At 52.7% G+C, this 15,867-nt stretch overlaps 1 protein-coding gene across 1 annotated transcript in view; it reads right to left on the reverse strand.

Moving 5' to 3' along the window:
• Positions 1–3,893: 3,893 nt before the first annotated feature.
• Positions 3,894–15,867, reverse strand: part of KYAT1 (kynurenine aminotransferase 1) — a 34,918-nt gene continuing 22,944 nt past the window's right edge. Inside the window, 13 exon segments of the mRNA XM_048223210.2 lie at positions 3,894–4,453; positions 4,555–4,641; positions 5,157–5,236; positions 5,350–5,443; positions 5,445–5,537; positions 5,646–5,735; positions 5,844–5,920; positions 6,267–6,387; positions 7,847–7,975; positions 8,218–8,304; positions 8,386–8,535; positions 10,500–10,647; positions 13,196–13,254. Of these exon segments, the coding sequence (XP_048079167.1) occupies positions 4,388–4,453; positions 4,555–4,641; positions 5,157–5,236; positions 5,350–5,443; positions 5,445–5,537; positions 5,646–5,735; positions 5,844–5,920; positions 6,267–6,387; positions 7,847–7,975; positions 8,218–8,304; positions 8,386–8,535; positions 10,500–10,647; positions 13,196–13,254 (1,281 nt within the window). The 3' untranslated portion in view covers positions 3,894–4,387.

The raw sequence follows: 15,867 nt of genomic DNA on the forward strand, positions 1-15,867 counted from the left end.
GAGGTCCAAAGGGGCACCTTGTGCAGTGCTGTCTTGGATCCTTGGACGACTGGAGAGCCGCCCTCCGTTTCCGCACGAGCGCGACACTTAGAACTCCGCTCGATTTTATTCTACATGGGGAACCTGAGGCCCAGAGCTTGAAATGATCTTAGAATTTCTTTTATAGAGTTCTTTTATAGAGGCATTCATTTACTGTTTTTTAATTAACAGACTTTATTTTTTAGAGCAGATTTAGGTTTACCAAAAATTGAGCACATAGTACAGAGTTCCCATATAACCCTTCTCCCCCACTCATTTCCCCCCACTCTCAACATCTTGCCTTACTATGTACATTTACTATTGATGAACCAATATTGATACAGTATTATTAACTAAAGTCCATAGTTTAAATTAGGGTTCACTCTTTGTGTTGTACATTCTACAGGTTTTGGCAAAGACAATGTCATTTATCTACCATTACAGTATGGTACAAAGTAAGTCCACCGCCCTAAAAATCCTGTGTTCCAGCTACCCTCTTCCAAGCCCCTGGCAACCACTTATCTTTTTCACTATGTCTATGGTTTTGTCTTTTCCAGAATATCATTTAGTTGGAACCAAAGTATGTAATCTTTTTATTTATTTTTAATTATTTAAATAAGGTCTACACCCAAGACGAGGCCGAAGTCATAACCCTATTCCATTACACGGGTATGCCAAAACTTTGTTTATCCGTTCACCTTTTGAAGGATATCTGATTGCATCCAATTTTGAATAAAGCTGCAGTAAACTTTCATGTGCAGGTTTTTGTGTGGACAGGAAGTTTCAACTCACTTGGTCAAAGAGCTGGGAGCCCGATTGCTGGATTGGGCAGTTAAGACTATGATTAGCTTTGTAAAAAACTGTCAGGCTATCTTCCGAAGTGACTAGACCATTTGCACTCCTGCCAGCCATGAATGAGCTAAGCTTTCTTTTTTATGTTAATAAATTTGAGGGGTGCCTGGGTGGCTCAGTCCGTTAAGCGGTTAAATGTCTTCCTTTGGCTCAGGTCATGGATCTCAAGGTCTTGGGATTGAGCCCCAGGTCCCCAGGTCAGGCTCCCTGCTCAGTGGGGAGTCTGCTTCTCCCTTTCCCACTGCCCCTCCCCCTGGCTCATGCTCACACGCACCCGCTCTCTCTTTCTCAAATAAATAAAATCTTAAAAAATATATATAAAAATAATAAACAAGTTTGAGTCAATATTTATTCAATCAAGAAGTAGTTATCAAGCAGGGACTCCCTAGTCCTGCATCAGGAACAGGGACACAATGATAAGCAAAAGCAGATGCTGGTCTGGAGTTTACAACCAAACAGAGGAGACACTGATTTCTTTTTTAATTTTTTAATTTAAAAAATTCCTTTTTAGGGGCGCCTGGGTGGCACAGCAGTTAAGCGTCTGCCTTTGGCTCAGGGCGTGATCCTGGCGTTATGGGATCGAGCCCCACATCGGGCTCTTCCACTATGAGCCTGCTTCTTCCTCTTCCACTCCCCCTGCTTGTGTTCCCTCTCTCGCTGGCTGTCTCTCTCTGTCAAATAAATAAATAAAATCTTTAAAAAAAATAAAATAAAATAAAAAATTCCTTTTTAAATTTTGTAAGTAAGCTCTAGGCCCAATGTGGGGCTTGAACTCAAAGCCACACGTTCTACCGACAAAGCCAGCCAGATGCCTTGGGAGAGATTAATTTCTAATTCAGTGTATGTGTTGACATTCCAGGGGTGTGTTTATCTCCCCAGCCTCTCCCTCTGCGATCTGAATGATTTATGCACCTCAGGCTGGCTGAGGTGACTCAATCTAAGATCTGGGACTTCTGTGGAGGTACAGATTGGAGTTATGGGCAGATTATAGATTGGGTCATGAGACATGGAACCTTTGGATGGGGTGGTTCTACCCACGAAATCTATGAGTTTACCCCACCAGGGACTTCCTGGCCATCAGGCTATGTGTAGTATGGCGAAGGGGCTCCGAGCCTGAGCCTCTGAGCTGGTATTCTGTTTCACAGTCTTGACTTTGGAACTGTGGGCGTCAGTACCGAGTCCTGGTTTGGAAGGGGAGGGAGGGAAGTGTACTATGCCATAGTGCGACATGCCTTCCGACAGCAAATCTCTCACACCAGGTGGGTATCCTACACTTCAATTCAATTCTGACCATAAGTACTGAGAGTTGGCAAAGATCCTATAGGTTAAGGGCTCAATCCCACCAGACCGCCCCCCGCATTTCAAATGCCAGCAGCAAGTGGGGTCTCTAGGCTACCCACACTTCTGCCTGGACGGCTACAAATTGGGGCATTTCCAGCGTTCCCCTGGAGTTCAATAATCCCATGAAATGATTCACAGCGCTCAGGAAGGTGCTGTACTTACAATTTCACTATAAAGGATACACGCAGAAACAGCCAAAAGGAAGAGGTTCGCAGAATAAGGTTTTGGGGGAGGGAGGTGCAGAGCTTCCGCGCCCTCTCCCGACGCACCACCCTGCCAGCGCGTCAATGTGTTCGCCTACCCAGAAGCTCCTCGAGCCTCACTGATTCAGGGTTTTTTTAGGTGGGGTTTTATTCCATATGTATGATTGCTTAAAGCATTGGCCAAGGGAAGTGACTGAACTCACTATTTGGTCCCTCTTCCCTCCATCAGGCCTGGGGTTGGGACTGAAAGCTCTGACCCTCTAATGACATACTCAAAGGGGCTTATTGTGAATACAAAAGACAGTCCTAGGGGCGCCTAGGTGGCTCAGTCGGTTAAGTGTGTGCCTTTGGCTTGGGTCATGATCCCAGGGTCCTGGGATCAAACCCTGCTCTTGGCTCTCTACTCCGGGGAGCCTGTTTCTCCCTCTCCCCACCCCCTGTTCATCTCTCTCTGTCTCTCTCTCTCTCAAATAAATAAAATCTCTAAAAAGGAAAAAACAAAAGACAAAAACAAAAGACAGTCCTATCTCCTACGGAATTATAAGGGTTTTAGGAGCTCTGTGCCAAGAACCAGGGACAAAGACTAAATACATTTTATTATATCATATGTTCCCATCAGCTCCCCCAGTTAAATGTATCGTATGAGCAAACACATGGGCCGGCAATGTAAGGCCACCTCAAGTCCCCAGCACCACCTTCCGAATGAATTCAGGAGCTACTGTGGTTTTCCAGGGAGACACTCACCCCTGGGAACAAAGCTGCTTCTCCCTTTGCCAGCCCGATGGCTTTGGGCAAGTCACATCACCTCCAAAGTGGCGTCCTCACTTGTAAAATACAGACAGTAACTCCCATCTCAGAGGCTTGGTTTTTTTTTTTTTTTTAAGATTTTATTTATTTATTGGACAGAGAGAGACACAGCAAGAGAGGGAACACCAGCAGGGGGAGTGGGAGAGGGAGATGCAGGCTTCCCGCTGAGCAGGGAGCCTGATGCGGGGCTGGATCCCAGGACCCCGGGATCATGACCTGAGCCGAAGGCAGATGCTTAATGACTGAGCCACCCAGGCGCCCCTCAGAGGCTTGTTTCAGGAGATGGTGGGCATCTAAGCCCCTGACACGGGGGGGGGGGTGCACAATTAAATGAGCTCCTTTCTTCCCCTTCTGCCTAAACTCCGTGGCCCCCCTGGGCTGCACTCTGACCCCTGTGTTTCCCTGTGAGACACTCCACGGAGGCCGCACACGCACACGTGCCACAGGCACAACCCCCTCATCTGAGCCCTGGGTTCTAGGCCTGGTTTTACCACTAACCGTGACTTCGAACAAGTCCCCAGTCCCAGCCCTGCTTTGGGCCTCAGTTTTACTCCACGAAACACATTTGTACAAAGAGGGGCTGGGATCTAAGTTTCAGTGAGGTGCCTTCCGCTCCGTCCCAGTCCCCATCAGCGATCAGCACCACCGTGCGAAGCAGAGAGAAGCAGCCAATAAGGGTCTAAATAACTTAAGACTTTATTATGGGTGCCAAGTACTGGCTTGAGGACTCAAGCCGAAAGACCACTTCCCAAGGTTATCTAAGCAGATAAGGAGAGGGAGGGATCCCGCAGCCTGGGCTGGGGCCGGGGCAGGGCTGGGGCCGGGGCAGGGCTGGGGCTCAAGGCCAGTACACTGCTGGACTCTGTCCTTTGAGTCAAGAGGTAAATCTGGGGAGAACACAGAGGGGACCCAAGACTCTATGACCCAGCCTAGCGAGGAGCAGGGGGAGGCCCAGGTCAGGCCCACCGCACCACCGTGACACAACTACAGGTACTGTGGGAAGCGCTCCTGAATCCACCAAGACCACGAAGGAGGGCTCTTCCCCAGGGACATCCTGTGTCGCAGAGAAGGGGGCCCCCCAGCTCCATGTACGGCCAACCTGGGAAGGGCTGACACCCGGACAAAGGGCACGCAGGAGCCAGGTGGGGCCGGGCCGAACGGCGACGTCAGGGCCTGAGCTCAGTCTTCCATCTCTGCAGCTTCTCGTCCATGGCCTGGAGCGTGGACTCATCCTGCACCAACACCGATCGGTCCTACCCCTCTCCCCGCAGCACCAGGGGGCCACGGGGAGCTTGAGGAGGCCCTCTCTCCCCTCCAGCCCCCTGTCCTTTACCTTCACAAAACAGAACCGGACATAGTGGTCAAAGTGCTTCCGATGTGGCATGCTGTAGAAGATGGAGGCTGGGATGGCCGCCAGGCCCTGGGGAGGAGGAAGCCCACGTGTCAACGCCACCCCACAGCATGGCAGGCCTTGGCGCTGGGGGACAGAGAGCTTCCCACGATGGGCCGGGCAGGGAAGGTTAGCTTCCTGCAGCACCTCCCAGTGCTGGGTCAAGGTCAGAGGAAAAGAACGGCAGAGCATGGTTCCTAGTCCCTCCCTGTGTACAGAGGGGAGGTGGGAGGTGGGGAGGTGGGGAGGTGGGGAGGTGGGGAGGTGGAGGCTGCCGGGGGGGGGGGGGGGGGGGGGGGGGGGGTTTGGCACGTGGCCGGTCAGGGCAAAGCCAGAGAAGAAATCAGCCTTAGGGTCAGAATTCTGAGCCTGATGAGCTGGATGCATAGACGAGATGGCCCAGGCCCCGGGACGCCCGCACAGCATCTTTTTGCAAATTCCAGACAGGGATGCACCCCCGTACTAGGGCTGATGGCAGAAGCTGGGCTGGATTGGGGGCCCGGCCTCTAAAAGCACCCACGGGGCCCTGGCCGAGCCCCGCCCACCTTGTTCCTGATCATCCACTTGACGAAGCGGCTGTCGTAGGGCTCCTCCGCATCGCCTGGCAAGTCAGGCATCTTGCTCTCTGGGGGACGGAAGCCACGCTGAGCCCTGGGCTGCCTCCAGCCCCCGCCCCTCCAGCGCCTCCCCCCCCCCCCCCCACCCCGCCGCGGGCCCAGCCTGGCCAGTCGCACTCACTGAAGTCTGAGATGTCTGCGATGAGGAAGTAGCTGCCCTGGGGGATCACGGGCCTCAGGCCCACCGACTGCAGGCTGCGAACCATGTGGTCGCGGGGAGCGCTGCACGGCTTCTGGCAGCTGCACGAAGTAGCTGCTGGCCTGGCCGAAGCGCGCTTGCTCGTGCTGGAAGCTCTGCGCCACGGCGGCCTGCGGAGGGCGGGTGCGCACGCAGGGGTGGGCTGATCAGGCCCGGGGCTCCGCGGCTGCCCCCCCCCCCCCCCCCCGCCCACGGCCGGCTCACCCAGCTCTGCTCACCTGGCCCTGCGTGGGACAGTGGTAGATCGTGTTCTGGTGTACCGTGCGCAGGTGTTTCAGGAGCCGGTCCGGGCCCAGGGCCCAGCCCACCTGGACCAGAAACGCAGGGAGGGGGTGAGGCCCTTCGGCGCATTCAGCGCGTTCATCCCCCGCCCCGGATCATGGGGGGAGGCGTCGACCCGATCCTCGCCCACTCACCTTCCAGCCAGTGGCGCTAAAGCTCTTGCCAGCGCTGCCGATGGTCAGGGTGCGTTCCCACATGCCCGGGAGGCTGGCTGCCCAAGGCCAAAGAGAGTCGCTGCTGAGATGGGGGTGAGGGGCAGGGGAGGGGTGGTGGCCGGACCCCCCGCGCGCACTCGGGCTCTCGACACCCCGGACCCTGCTCTGTGCTAAGCTATTTACAGGGCTCATTTCAGCTCCCGTTCACGGCAACCCCGGGAGGCAGTGGCGCTGTGCTCTCCCGCTCTCAGAGAGGTGAAGCCACTGCCCCGGGTCACACGACCTGCGTGGCTCCCGACCCACGGGACCTAAACCCGGGGCCTGCGCCAACTCCCAGACTGGGCTCGGGGCCCCGCCACAAGTGTGCAGGGGACTGGAGGCCCCCCGGCCGGCGTGGCTCACCGATGCTGATGTGCTGGTGCCCGTCGTACACCAGCCACTGGTAGACCTCGTCGCTAATGCATATCACGTCATGCTGCTGGCACAGGCTGGCCACCAGCTCCAGCTCTGCCTTGGAGAACACCTGTGGGGACCACCCCCAAACAGAGAAACCTGCTCACAGAGATGAACGGACACCACCGAGTTCGCTGCAAAGGGCTTTTCCATCTCATCCTATTGAATCCCTTGCGACACTGACCCTGGGAGGTCTGCTCTGAACTAACAGAAAATATACATATTGGTCTCTGCCCCGTTGCAGGCAGCGCTCCTAAAGCCCTCATAAATGTCTCAGTGACAGAAGCACTAGGAGCATCTCTTGGTCTAATATTCGGTCTTTGACCCCCGACTCGGGGCTCCTAAAGCCCTCGTAAATTCCTAAGCAAAAAGAGCACTAGAAGCATTTTTTGTTCTAACGAGGTGACTCTGGGTGGGCACGTGGGTAGCTCCAGGACCGGGGCTGGTCACCAGAAAGACCAAGCCATGATTAGTAGCTTGGAATTTTCAGTCCCACCTCCATCCTACAGAGAGCAGAGGGGCTGGAAATGGGGTTAATAATAATTAATCACAGGGCACTGGGGGGCTCAGTCGGTGAAGCCTCTGCCTTCAGTTCAGGTCATGATCCCAGGGTCCTGGGATGGAGCCCAGTGTCGGGCTCCCTGCTCAGTGGGGAGTCTGCTTCTCCCTCTCCCTCTGCCCCTCCCCCGGCTTATGCGCACCCTCTGTCTCTTTCTCTCAAATACATACATAAAATCTTTAAAAAATTATAATAATTAATGATGCCTATGTAAGGAGACCTCCATAAAATCCCAAGAGCACAGTGTTTGGAGCACTTCCAGATTGGTAAGCACAGTCATATCCTGGGAGGTGACGCACCCCAGCTCCTCGGGATCCTCCTACACCTCGCTCTGTGTATCTCTTCACCTGGCTGATGTCTGCTTTCTCATCTGCATCCTTGCCCAACTCCTTTAATAAACTATTAAGCCTGAGTGTTTCCCTGAGTTCTGTGAGCTGCGCCAGCAAATTAATAGGATCCGAGGAGGGCGTGGTGGGAACCTCAAATTTACAGCCCATCGGTCAGAAGCACCGGTGACCAGCTGGACGGGCATCTGAAGGGTGGGCCCTAACCTGTGGGATCTGATGCTACCCCAGCTGGTGTCGCACAATTGCTGGGTGTGGGGCTCCCCACTTACGGTGTTGTAAGTGCAGGGGTCATATGAGGGCAGAGACACCCAGCTGGGCAACTGGATTTTCCTCGACCTCAGTTCTGTCGTGTTCCCATTTTACACATGAGAAGAAACAGCGAGAGGTGGGGTCACCATTCCCAGGGTCTCCGGGGTCATGGAAGCCCCTAGCCTGCTCCACCAACCAGCACTTACACCTTCCAAGGGGATTCCTGCCCCTGTCCCTGGGACCTTGGGGAGCCTTGGTCCTCAGAGGTCATTACAAGTTGCCCTCCCACTTCGCAGATGACGAAACTGAGGCCCAACACAGCAAGGACTTGAACCCAATCTGGAGGGGTCCCTCGGAGGAGGTCTCTCAGGTACCTTTCCCAAGGGGTTGTTGGGTGTGTTGAGGACTAGGGCTTTGGTACGAGAGGTAAACTTGCTGGCCAGCTCTGTGGGGTCCAGCTGCCAGTTGCTGGCAGAATCCAGTTCCCCATCCTGGGTGGGGCTCTGAAAGAGGAGGTGGAAGGGGGCAGCAATTAATTACCCACCTGACATTCAGCTCCAAGGATTTGGTCCTCCTTCACTGTCATCTGTCCCCACTCTCTTTCCTCTGGGGCTCCGGATACCCCTCCCCATTCTGGAGAAACCGGTCTCCTTTCCTTCCTCCCTTCTTTCCCATCTCCCAGGGGCCAACACAACACATTCCTTGGACCCCTTCTGCCTACCCACACCCCAACCAGCATCCTCACCAGCTTCAGGGTCACAAACACAGGGCGACCCCCTGCCATCAATGTCATGGGTTCATAACAGTCAAAAAAGGGCTCTATGATGATGACCTGGCAAAAGGATCCGATTAGATGGGGTCAGTATCACCCCTTGCCCCTCATCCTTACCCAGCCCGAGCCTTGCTCACTCACCTCATCTCCTTCGTCCACCAGGGCCTGGAAGGCTGTGAACAGGGCCCCATAGGCACCCACAGTCACCAGCACATTCTTGAGCGGGTCTATCTCCTGTCCCAGCAGCTTCCCAAAGAAACTTGCCAGGATCTCTGTCAGGGGTGGGTAACCCTGCCAAGACAGCAGCGGTTAGCCGCCTGGCTCAGCTGGGGCCCAGCCTCCTGCTCAGCTGTGTCCAGGCACTTCTAGCACTTTCCAGCAGCAGGCCTGAGGCAAAGTGGGCTCCTGTAGGGGGAGTCCTTTCATGTCCTCCACCAGCGCTGGCCATCGAGCCTGTTCTGTGCAGGCCCAACACCCAGGGCTAGAATCTGGCAGAGAACCAGACAGAGTGCAAGCCTTCGTGGAGCACAGTAGGAAGGAGCCCCGCAGCAGTGGCAGCTCCACGATTTAACCCCCTCCCTCTCAGTTTAAGGAGCACATCCATGCACCTGCTTATCCCAGCAGCCTTGCGAGACACGTATTATTTGACCCCCGCCATTTGACAGATAGAAAAACAGAGACCCACAGACAGGAAATGGCTTGCTCAAGGTCATGCACAGCTGAGGTGCAGGAACAGGACTTTATGGAAGCACCCCACTTTAAGAGGAAGGTTGGATCTGTACGCTCGTTTGCTGAGGACACTTAGAAAACACTGGAGGCTAAGCCAAAGGACTGAAACCCCAAGGTCTAGAACTTCACTAAAGAATTCACTCAACCAGACTTGATCATGTAAAAATTAAAAATTTCTGCATGGCAAAATATAGCAGGAGCAAAGTTAAAAGACAAAACATTGCAAACTAAGAGAAAGAAGTAAGATGTTTAATATATAAAGAGCTGTTATAAACCAACAAGACGAAGATAAAGACCCAAACGAAAAAATGTTGTTGGTCCTGAAAGAAAAAGGACGATGCCCCATGCACATACGAAAAGGATAATAATAGAAGAAAAGCAAATAAAAGCAACAATGAAATATTGCTGTAAGAATATATCAATATTAAAAAGATTGATAATGCCCACGGCTGGCAAGAGTATGAGCCCCGTGTGTTGGTGGGGGCGTTGAGTACATCTTTTTGGAAGGCAGTCTGACAACATCCATCACATATTTAAATGCTTACACCCTTGGACTCTCTAGTTTTACTTGCAGGGATTTGTCTGAGAGAAACGTTCACACATGTGTACAAAGATAGACACACAGAAATATTCACTGTGCCATTGCTTATATAGTGGGATAGCCAAACCAGCCCATCAGCGCAGGGCTGGGTCAATAAATTATGGCACAGCTAGACAAGGGAATACTATGTGGCCCTTGAAAAGAATGAGGCTATTCTGACATGGAAAGTTGCCCATGACATGCTGTTTAGTGAAATAAACAGGTTACAGAGCATTACAGTTATGAGTCCATTTGTGCTAAAAAACGCAAATCGCATATATTAGGTATATGCGTGTGTGTGTGTGTGTGTGTGTGTTTATATAAGCACTTTAAAAAGTTAAAAATTTAAAAGTCTAAACTATTGGTCGTAGTTATCTCTGGATACTGGAACTGGAGGAAACTTCCCCCAGGTAATTCTGATGCATACCAACGTTTAAGAAGCATTTATTGTTCTACTAAACCAAGGACTGACAAATATTTACTCTGTGACCTTGACAGGAAGAGTTTGGATTTAGAGTCAGATCAGTCAGCAGCTTGTCTTTCGGGACTCAGCTTACGTGTCTCCTCCTCCAGGAAGCCTTCTCTGGTCTCCCCAGATTTCATTCCCTTCTTCCTGCTCCCACAGCACTCCATCCTCCCCTATTACAGCATATCAAATATCTTTGTTTTCTGCCTCCCCCCACCCCCACCCCCCGCTTTTCCTACTGGACCCTGAGCTCCCAGCTCATGGTTTTTTTGTCTGTCTTTCCCCAACCAGGAGCTATCCCAGGGAACAGAGGAGACACTCAGTGAACACTGAACTACAGCCACACTAAATTCTCTGAGCTCTGCTCCAGAACCCTGACACCCATGTGGGCCTGATGCTCCGACAGGCTTGACCCTTCCTCCCCCAGGGCCTCCTTGAGGCCTGTGTCCCAGGGCCCCGGGGCGAGGCTGAGAGACTCACAAATGCCTTGGTATATTGATTGAGCATGAAGTCACTGCTGAGGGCGAGCTGAAAGGCTTGAACTGCGAAGTCTGGGGGTGGGAAGTCAGGGAAGCCTTGGCCCAAGTTCACGACATCATACTCACTGGCCATTCTGGAAAACTCCACCCTGAGCAACAAAGGGAGAGTTGACAGCAGCCCACCCAGACCTGGACTTCCACCTGTTCCCAGGGTAGGATGAACAGGGCACTGGATTCATTCCAGAAAAACTGGATGGTTAGCATCTGCCCCACCTGAGATAGGCGCGAGGGTCAAAACCGGTCCCTGCTTTGGGATTACGTGGGCCGAGCACTGTGCCAATCCCGAGTCCTACTTTTTCAAAGTAGGCTCCATGCCCCGCGTGGAGCCCGGCATGGGACTTGAACTCACAACCCTATGATCGAGACCTGAGCTGAGATCGGGAGCCAGATGCCCCACCGACTGTGTCACCCAGGTGCCCCTATCCTACTCCATTTTTTAGAAATATTTGTTGAGCCTTCCTAAGTGGATTTCACAAACTGCAGTTTGAAATGCATGCTCAATAACCTTCCCATCCATATGACAAGTGTCCTATTCCTGAGTCACGATGGGGACGGAGAAGCTGAGGCTGGCAGTGATTTGCCCGAGGACTCCAGTTAGCGCATGGCCCAGCCAGCCTGTGAGTCTAGAGCTTATGCTCCAGACCATGAGCCTGGACAGCCTGGCGACCCACCAGCCCCTCCATCTGCCATTGGTGGCCCCCAACAACCTCTCTTCCGGCCCTGGCTGGTGGCCATGTCCTCAGGGAAACAGAGAGAGGCTGAGAGGCTGGAAGAGGAGGCTGGGGCGTGGCTGCGGGTTGGCTGGGGTTAGAGGAGTCAACCCAGGCTGCGTTGAATTTGCATAACAATAATACTGTTCCATCTAAAACCTGTCATTTTCTCCCCAGAGCCCCACAATACCTCTGAAATTGCTGAGGCTCAGAGAGGCTAGTGACCTGCCCAGAGTCACGTAGCTGCTGAGAGCAGAGCTGAGACGCAAAATCAGGTGGGGCATGTTTCACGGTGACTGGGACAGGGGAACCAGGCTCCAGTGCCCCGCAGAGACCAGCTGACCTCTTCGTTGGGTCTCTTAGGTCCCGATCCTCAGGCCACCACTCTGGGGTTAGCAAGAACCTGGGGCCCTTTTTTGTCCGGACTCCCATGGCCCTCATCCCCCCGCACTCCCTCCTCCTGTCCCGTATATCCTCCCCAGGCCTCCTTCTGCCCTGCCCTGCCTTTGCATGAGACTCGGTCTCTCTTGGCCTCAGTCTCCCCTTCTGTATAATGGGGGTGTAGGGTTCAACAGTCTACAGGTCTGTGGGTCAGGAAAGAGTCTTGCTGCCTCTCCCAGCCTGCCTCCTTGTCATTTCCTCCCTCTGAGCTGGACTCTACCTTATCTGCAAAGGCCCACAAGGCTGCCCAGCCTCCCTCCCAGACAGGACGGAAGGCGATACAACCGAGGGGGCAGTCGAGGGGGCAGTTGGACGCTATAGGGGTTTGGGGCCTGGCTCGTCTGTCCCAAACACCATGGAAATCAGGTGGAAGATCTTTGCAAAACACAAATTGCTATACACGAGGGGAGTTTGAAAGAAAAAAATGGGGTGGGGGGAGGGCCTGGGTGGCTCAGTCGGTTGAGCATCCAACTCTTGATTTCGGCTCAGGTTCTGCTCTCCAGGTCGTGAGACTGAGCCCTGCGTCGTGCTCTGTGCTGGACATGGAGCCTGCCTAGGATTCTCTCTATCCTTCTCCCTCCGCCCCTCCCCCCCACCTTCCACCCCTCCCACGTGAGCACTTCTGTTCTCTCTTTAAAACAAAAAAAAGAAAAAGAAAAAGAAAAAAGAAAAGAAGAAGAAAAAAATGGTCCCATGTTTTGTAAAAACAACAGCCAACAACTTTTTTTGAAAGTACAGGGATGTCGTGTGCCCGGCAGGCTCAGTCGGGAGAGCAAGTGAGAGCAAGTGACTCTGGATCTTCTGAGTTTAAGCCTCTATGCTGCTGGCCGAAGGTGTTGGGGAGGGATTAGGAAAAATCCCTACATTTTTCTTACACACCGTCCCCCTGCATCCACTGTATTAGAAGTTACAATGGGCACACGCTTCTTTGATATTTAGAACAAGTCAACAGAGAAAAGAAATTAACCTCAGCACATGTCCAGTGCAGAGCTGCCTGTATTTTACCTTATTTTACTTAGTTTATTTTACTCTGTACTAAGCGGGAAATAAAACAATCCCTGGAAAGCCCCCAGCCTGGGGCTTGGGTAATGGCCATTGCTTTCAGACAGCATTTCGCCTTACCCTCCCAAGGCCCTTCAAGGGCGAAGTAATTAGCTCCATTTTGCAGCTGGGAAGCTGAGGCTCGGAGCGGGTGTGTCACTGCCCCCAAGCCACAGCCAAGTGGGGGGAAGCTGAGATTCGAACTCCAGCCTGCTGCTCCCGGTCTCACCTCTCCCAGGCTGTGGCTGCTCAAATCTCACAGTCCGGGCACGGTGGCCGTCCTGGGTACCGCCGAGTTACTGCAAAGCCAGGCACCCCCAGCCCTGTCCCGCCCTCACACCCGAGGCCCTTTTTTGTCCTGACTCCCATGGCCCTCATCCCCCCGCACTCCCCCCTCCTGTCCCGTACATCCTCCCACACGCTCCCCCAGCCCTGCGCAGCTCACCATGGGTTGTGGTCAATCCCGTCCAGCCTGCGAGCCTGCAGCCGCTTGGCCATGGCGAACTGGAGACAGAGCGAGCAAAAGGTCGGAGCGGTGGCGATGGGGCTCTTTTCTGACAACAGCCCCCGCCCCCTCGAGGGAAAGGTGCAGATCAGCAGTCTCGGAGCGCGCGACGGGCTCCAGCCCGCCTCCGCGCCCGGCCCCGCCCCACTCCGGCGGCCTCACCGGCCCCACCCACCGGCCTGGGCTCCACGTGCCCTGAGACTCAGACCGGCTTCCGACCAGATTCAAACCAGTCCCGCAGGTGGGGGGGGGGGGGGAAGGAGGAGGAGGAGGAGGAGGAGGAGGAGGAGGAGGAGGAGGAGGAGGAGGAGGAGGAGGAGGAGGGAGGGAGGGAGGAAGGAGAAGGACAGCAAGCGAAGCCCCGTGACCAACGTGACTGCGGCACCTTCCCTTTAGGACGGTCTGGCTAAACTCAGAACAATCTGGCTGGGCCCATTTTATAGATGAGAAAAATCACATTTTTAAAAATAATTCTTTTGAAGTAAACGTTATGCCCCACATGGGGCTCCAACTCACGACCCTGGGATCAAGAGTCGCATGGTCTCCCGACTGGACCCCCCAGGTACCCAAGAAAATCACATCTGAGAAGAATATTTATCAATGTGATATGTTGACATCAATAAAAGGGGCTACAGAACTGTAGGCACAGTATGATTATGTTTTGTAAAAAATATACCCTACTACGTATTTGTACACACGCACATTTTTCTACGACCATATATGACCAGACAAAAAAAAGTTTGGAAGGGAAATACATCAAAATGTTAACAAAGGTTCTGAGTGGTGGAATTATAGGTGATTTAAGTTCAGGTGTCTTTCTTTTTCTTTCTTTCTTTCTTTCTTTCTTTCTTTCTTTCTTTCTTTCTTTCAAGTTAATGTATTTAATCTCTACACCCAATGTGGGGCTCTCATTCATAACCCTGAGATCAAGAGTTGCACGCTCTTCCAATGGAGCCAGCCAGGCGCCCCATGTGTGTGCTTTTCTGTGGTTCCAAAGTTTTTGTATGGTGAGCACACCATATTGGATTGATTCTAATATGTGCTTTTTTTTTTTTTTTTTTTTTTTTTGCCTTGCGTGTTCTCGGAATCTCAGAATCTCTAGCATGAGTCTCATTGGCATTCCCCACCCCACTTTACTAGTCCATACAATAACGGTGTAACTTCCATTGATGGCATCATGGTTTCAATGCTATAAGGAATTACTTTTGAATTGGGGATGCAGCATATTTAAAAAAAATACAGGGGCGCTTGGCTGGCTCAATCAGTAGAGCATGTGGCTCTTGATCTTGGGGTTGTGAGTTCAAGCCCCCTGTTGGGTGTAGAGATGACAAAAATAAAATCTTTTTTTTTTTTTTAAGATTTTATTTATTTATTTGACAGAGATAGAGACAGCCAGCGAGAGAGGGAACACAAGCAGGGGGAGTGGGAGAGGAAGAAGCAGGCTCCCAGCGGAGGAGCCTGATGTGGGGCTCGATCCCATAACGCCGGGATCACGCCCTGAGCCGAAGGCAGACGCTTAACCGCTGTGCCACCCAGGCGCCCCGACAAAAATAAAATCTTAAAAAATATATACAGTGAAGATGAGGTTCGGGGGGGAGGGGAGATGGGGGATGCAGGTTGGAGGGAGGGAAGTTTGAGAAGGTTGGGGTGGGGAGGGGGTACAGAGGCACAGAGAGAGATAGAGAGAGAGAACACAGGAGGTGAATGGAGGTGAATGAGTACAGGAAGGAGGTAAATATAATGGGACCACAGAAACGTGGGGGAACTCAAAGGCGTGACCTTCAAGGATGTCACAGTAATTGTGTAAGTGAGGAAACAGTGCTTGTTGTTGGACTTATGTATAATGTATTCCTCAGCCAACATCTATTGAGCACCTACTGTGTACTGAACACTGGGCTGTGCTTAGGGGATGATGGGGAGCAGCAGCACCATGCAGACCATTCGGGTGCAGAGCTACAAGTTCGACATTAGAGGAAAGGGCAAGGGAGGGGTCCCCTCTAGGCTACAGTCAGGGAAGGCATCCAGAAAGAGGAGCGCCATGCATAGCTTTGAAGCCAGGACCATGCCAGATCACAGGGCCCCTGGGTGGGGCAGCAAAACACATGGGGCTAGAGCACTTACAGTCTGGTGCAAGCACCGAGTGAGAGAAGTTCCAGCCTTCTTTCTCTGGAGGAGCCCAGCCAGGTGCAAATAGATGGCTGCCACATTCCTGAACATGCCTCCCAGAGCCTTGGGACACTGGTGACTTCTCCTCCAGGGGCAGAGGAGATGGAGGAGAACACTGGCCAAAAAATGGCTCTGAGGCCAGGGCGTGGGTCCCCCACACACAGCTCTAACAACAACAACAACAGCAACAATAAGAGCTAATATTTATTGACTGGTCACTGTGTGCCAGGCATGGCAACAAGGGCTTTCTTGCATGATTATCCCTCACAACTACAACCCCCTGGCCCCCAGCAATCAGAGTGACCCTTTCAAAATGTAAATTACCTCTAATGGGGAAAAAAAAAAGATCCAGGTGAAGATCATGGATGACCCCCAACATCCAAATCTTGTGCTAAAACCAAATCTAAATCAGATCATGCCACTGGTTTACTAAAACACAAGGGACA

This window comes from Ursus arctos, unplaced genomic scaffold, assembly GCF_023065955.2.
Source record: "Ursus arctos isolate Adak ecotype North America unplaced genomic scaffold, UrsArc2.0 scaffold_18, whole genome shotgun sequence".
Taxonomy (NCBI): domain Eukaryota; kingdom Metazoa; phylum Chordata; class Mammalia; order Carnivora; family Ursidae; genus Ursus; species Ursus arctos.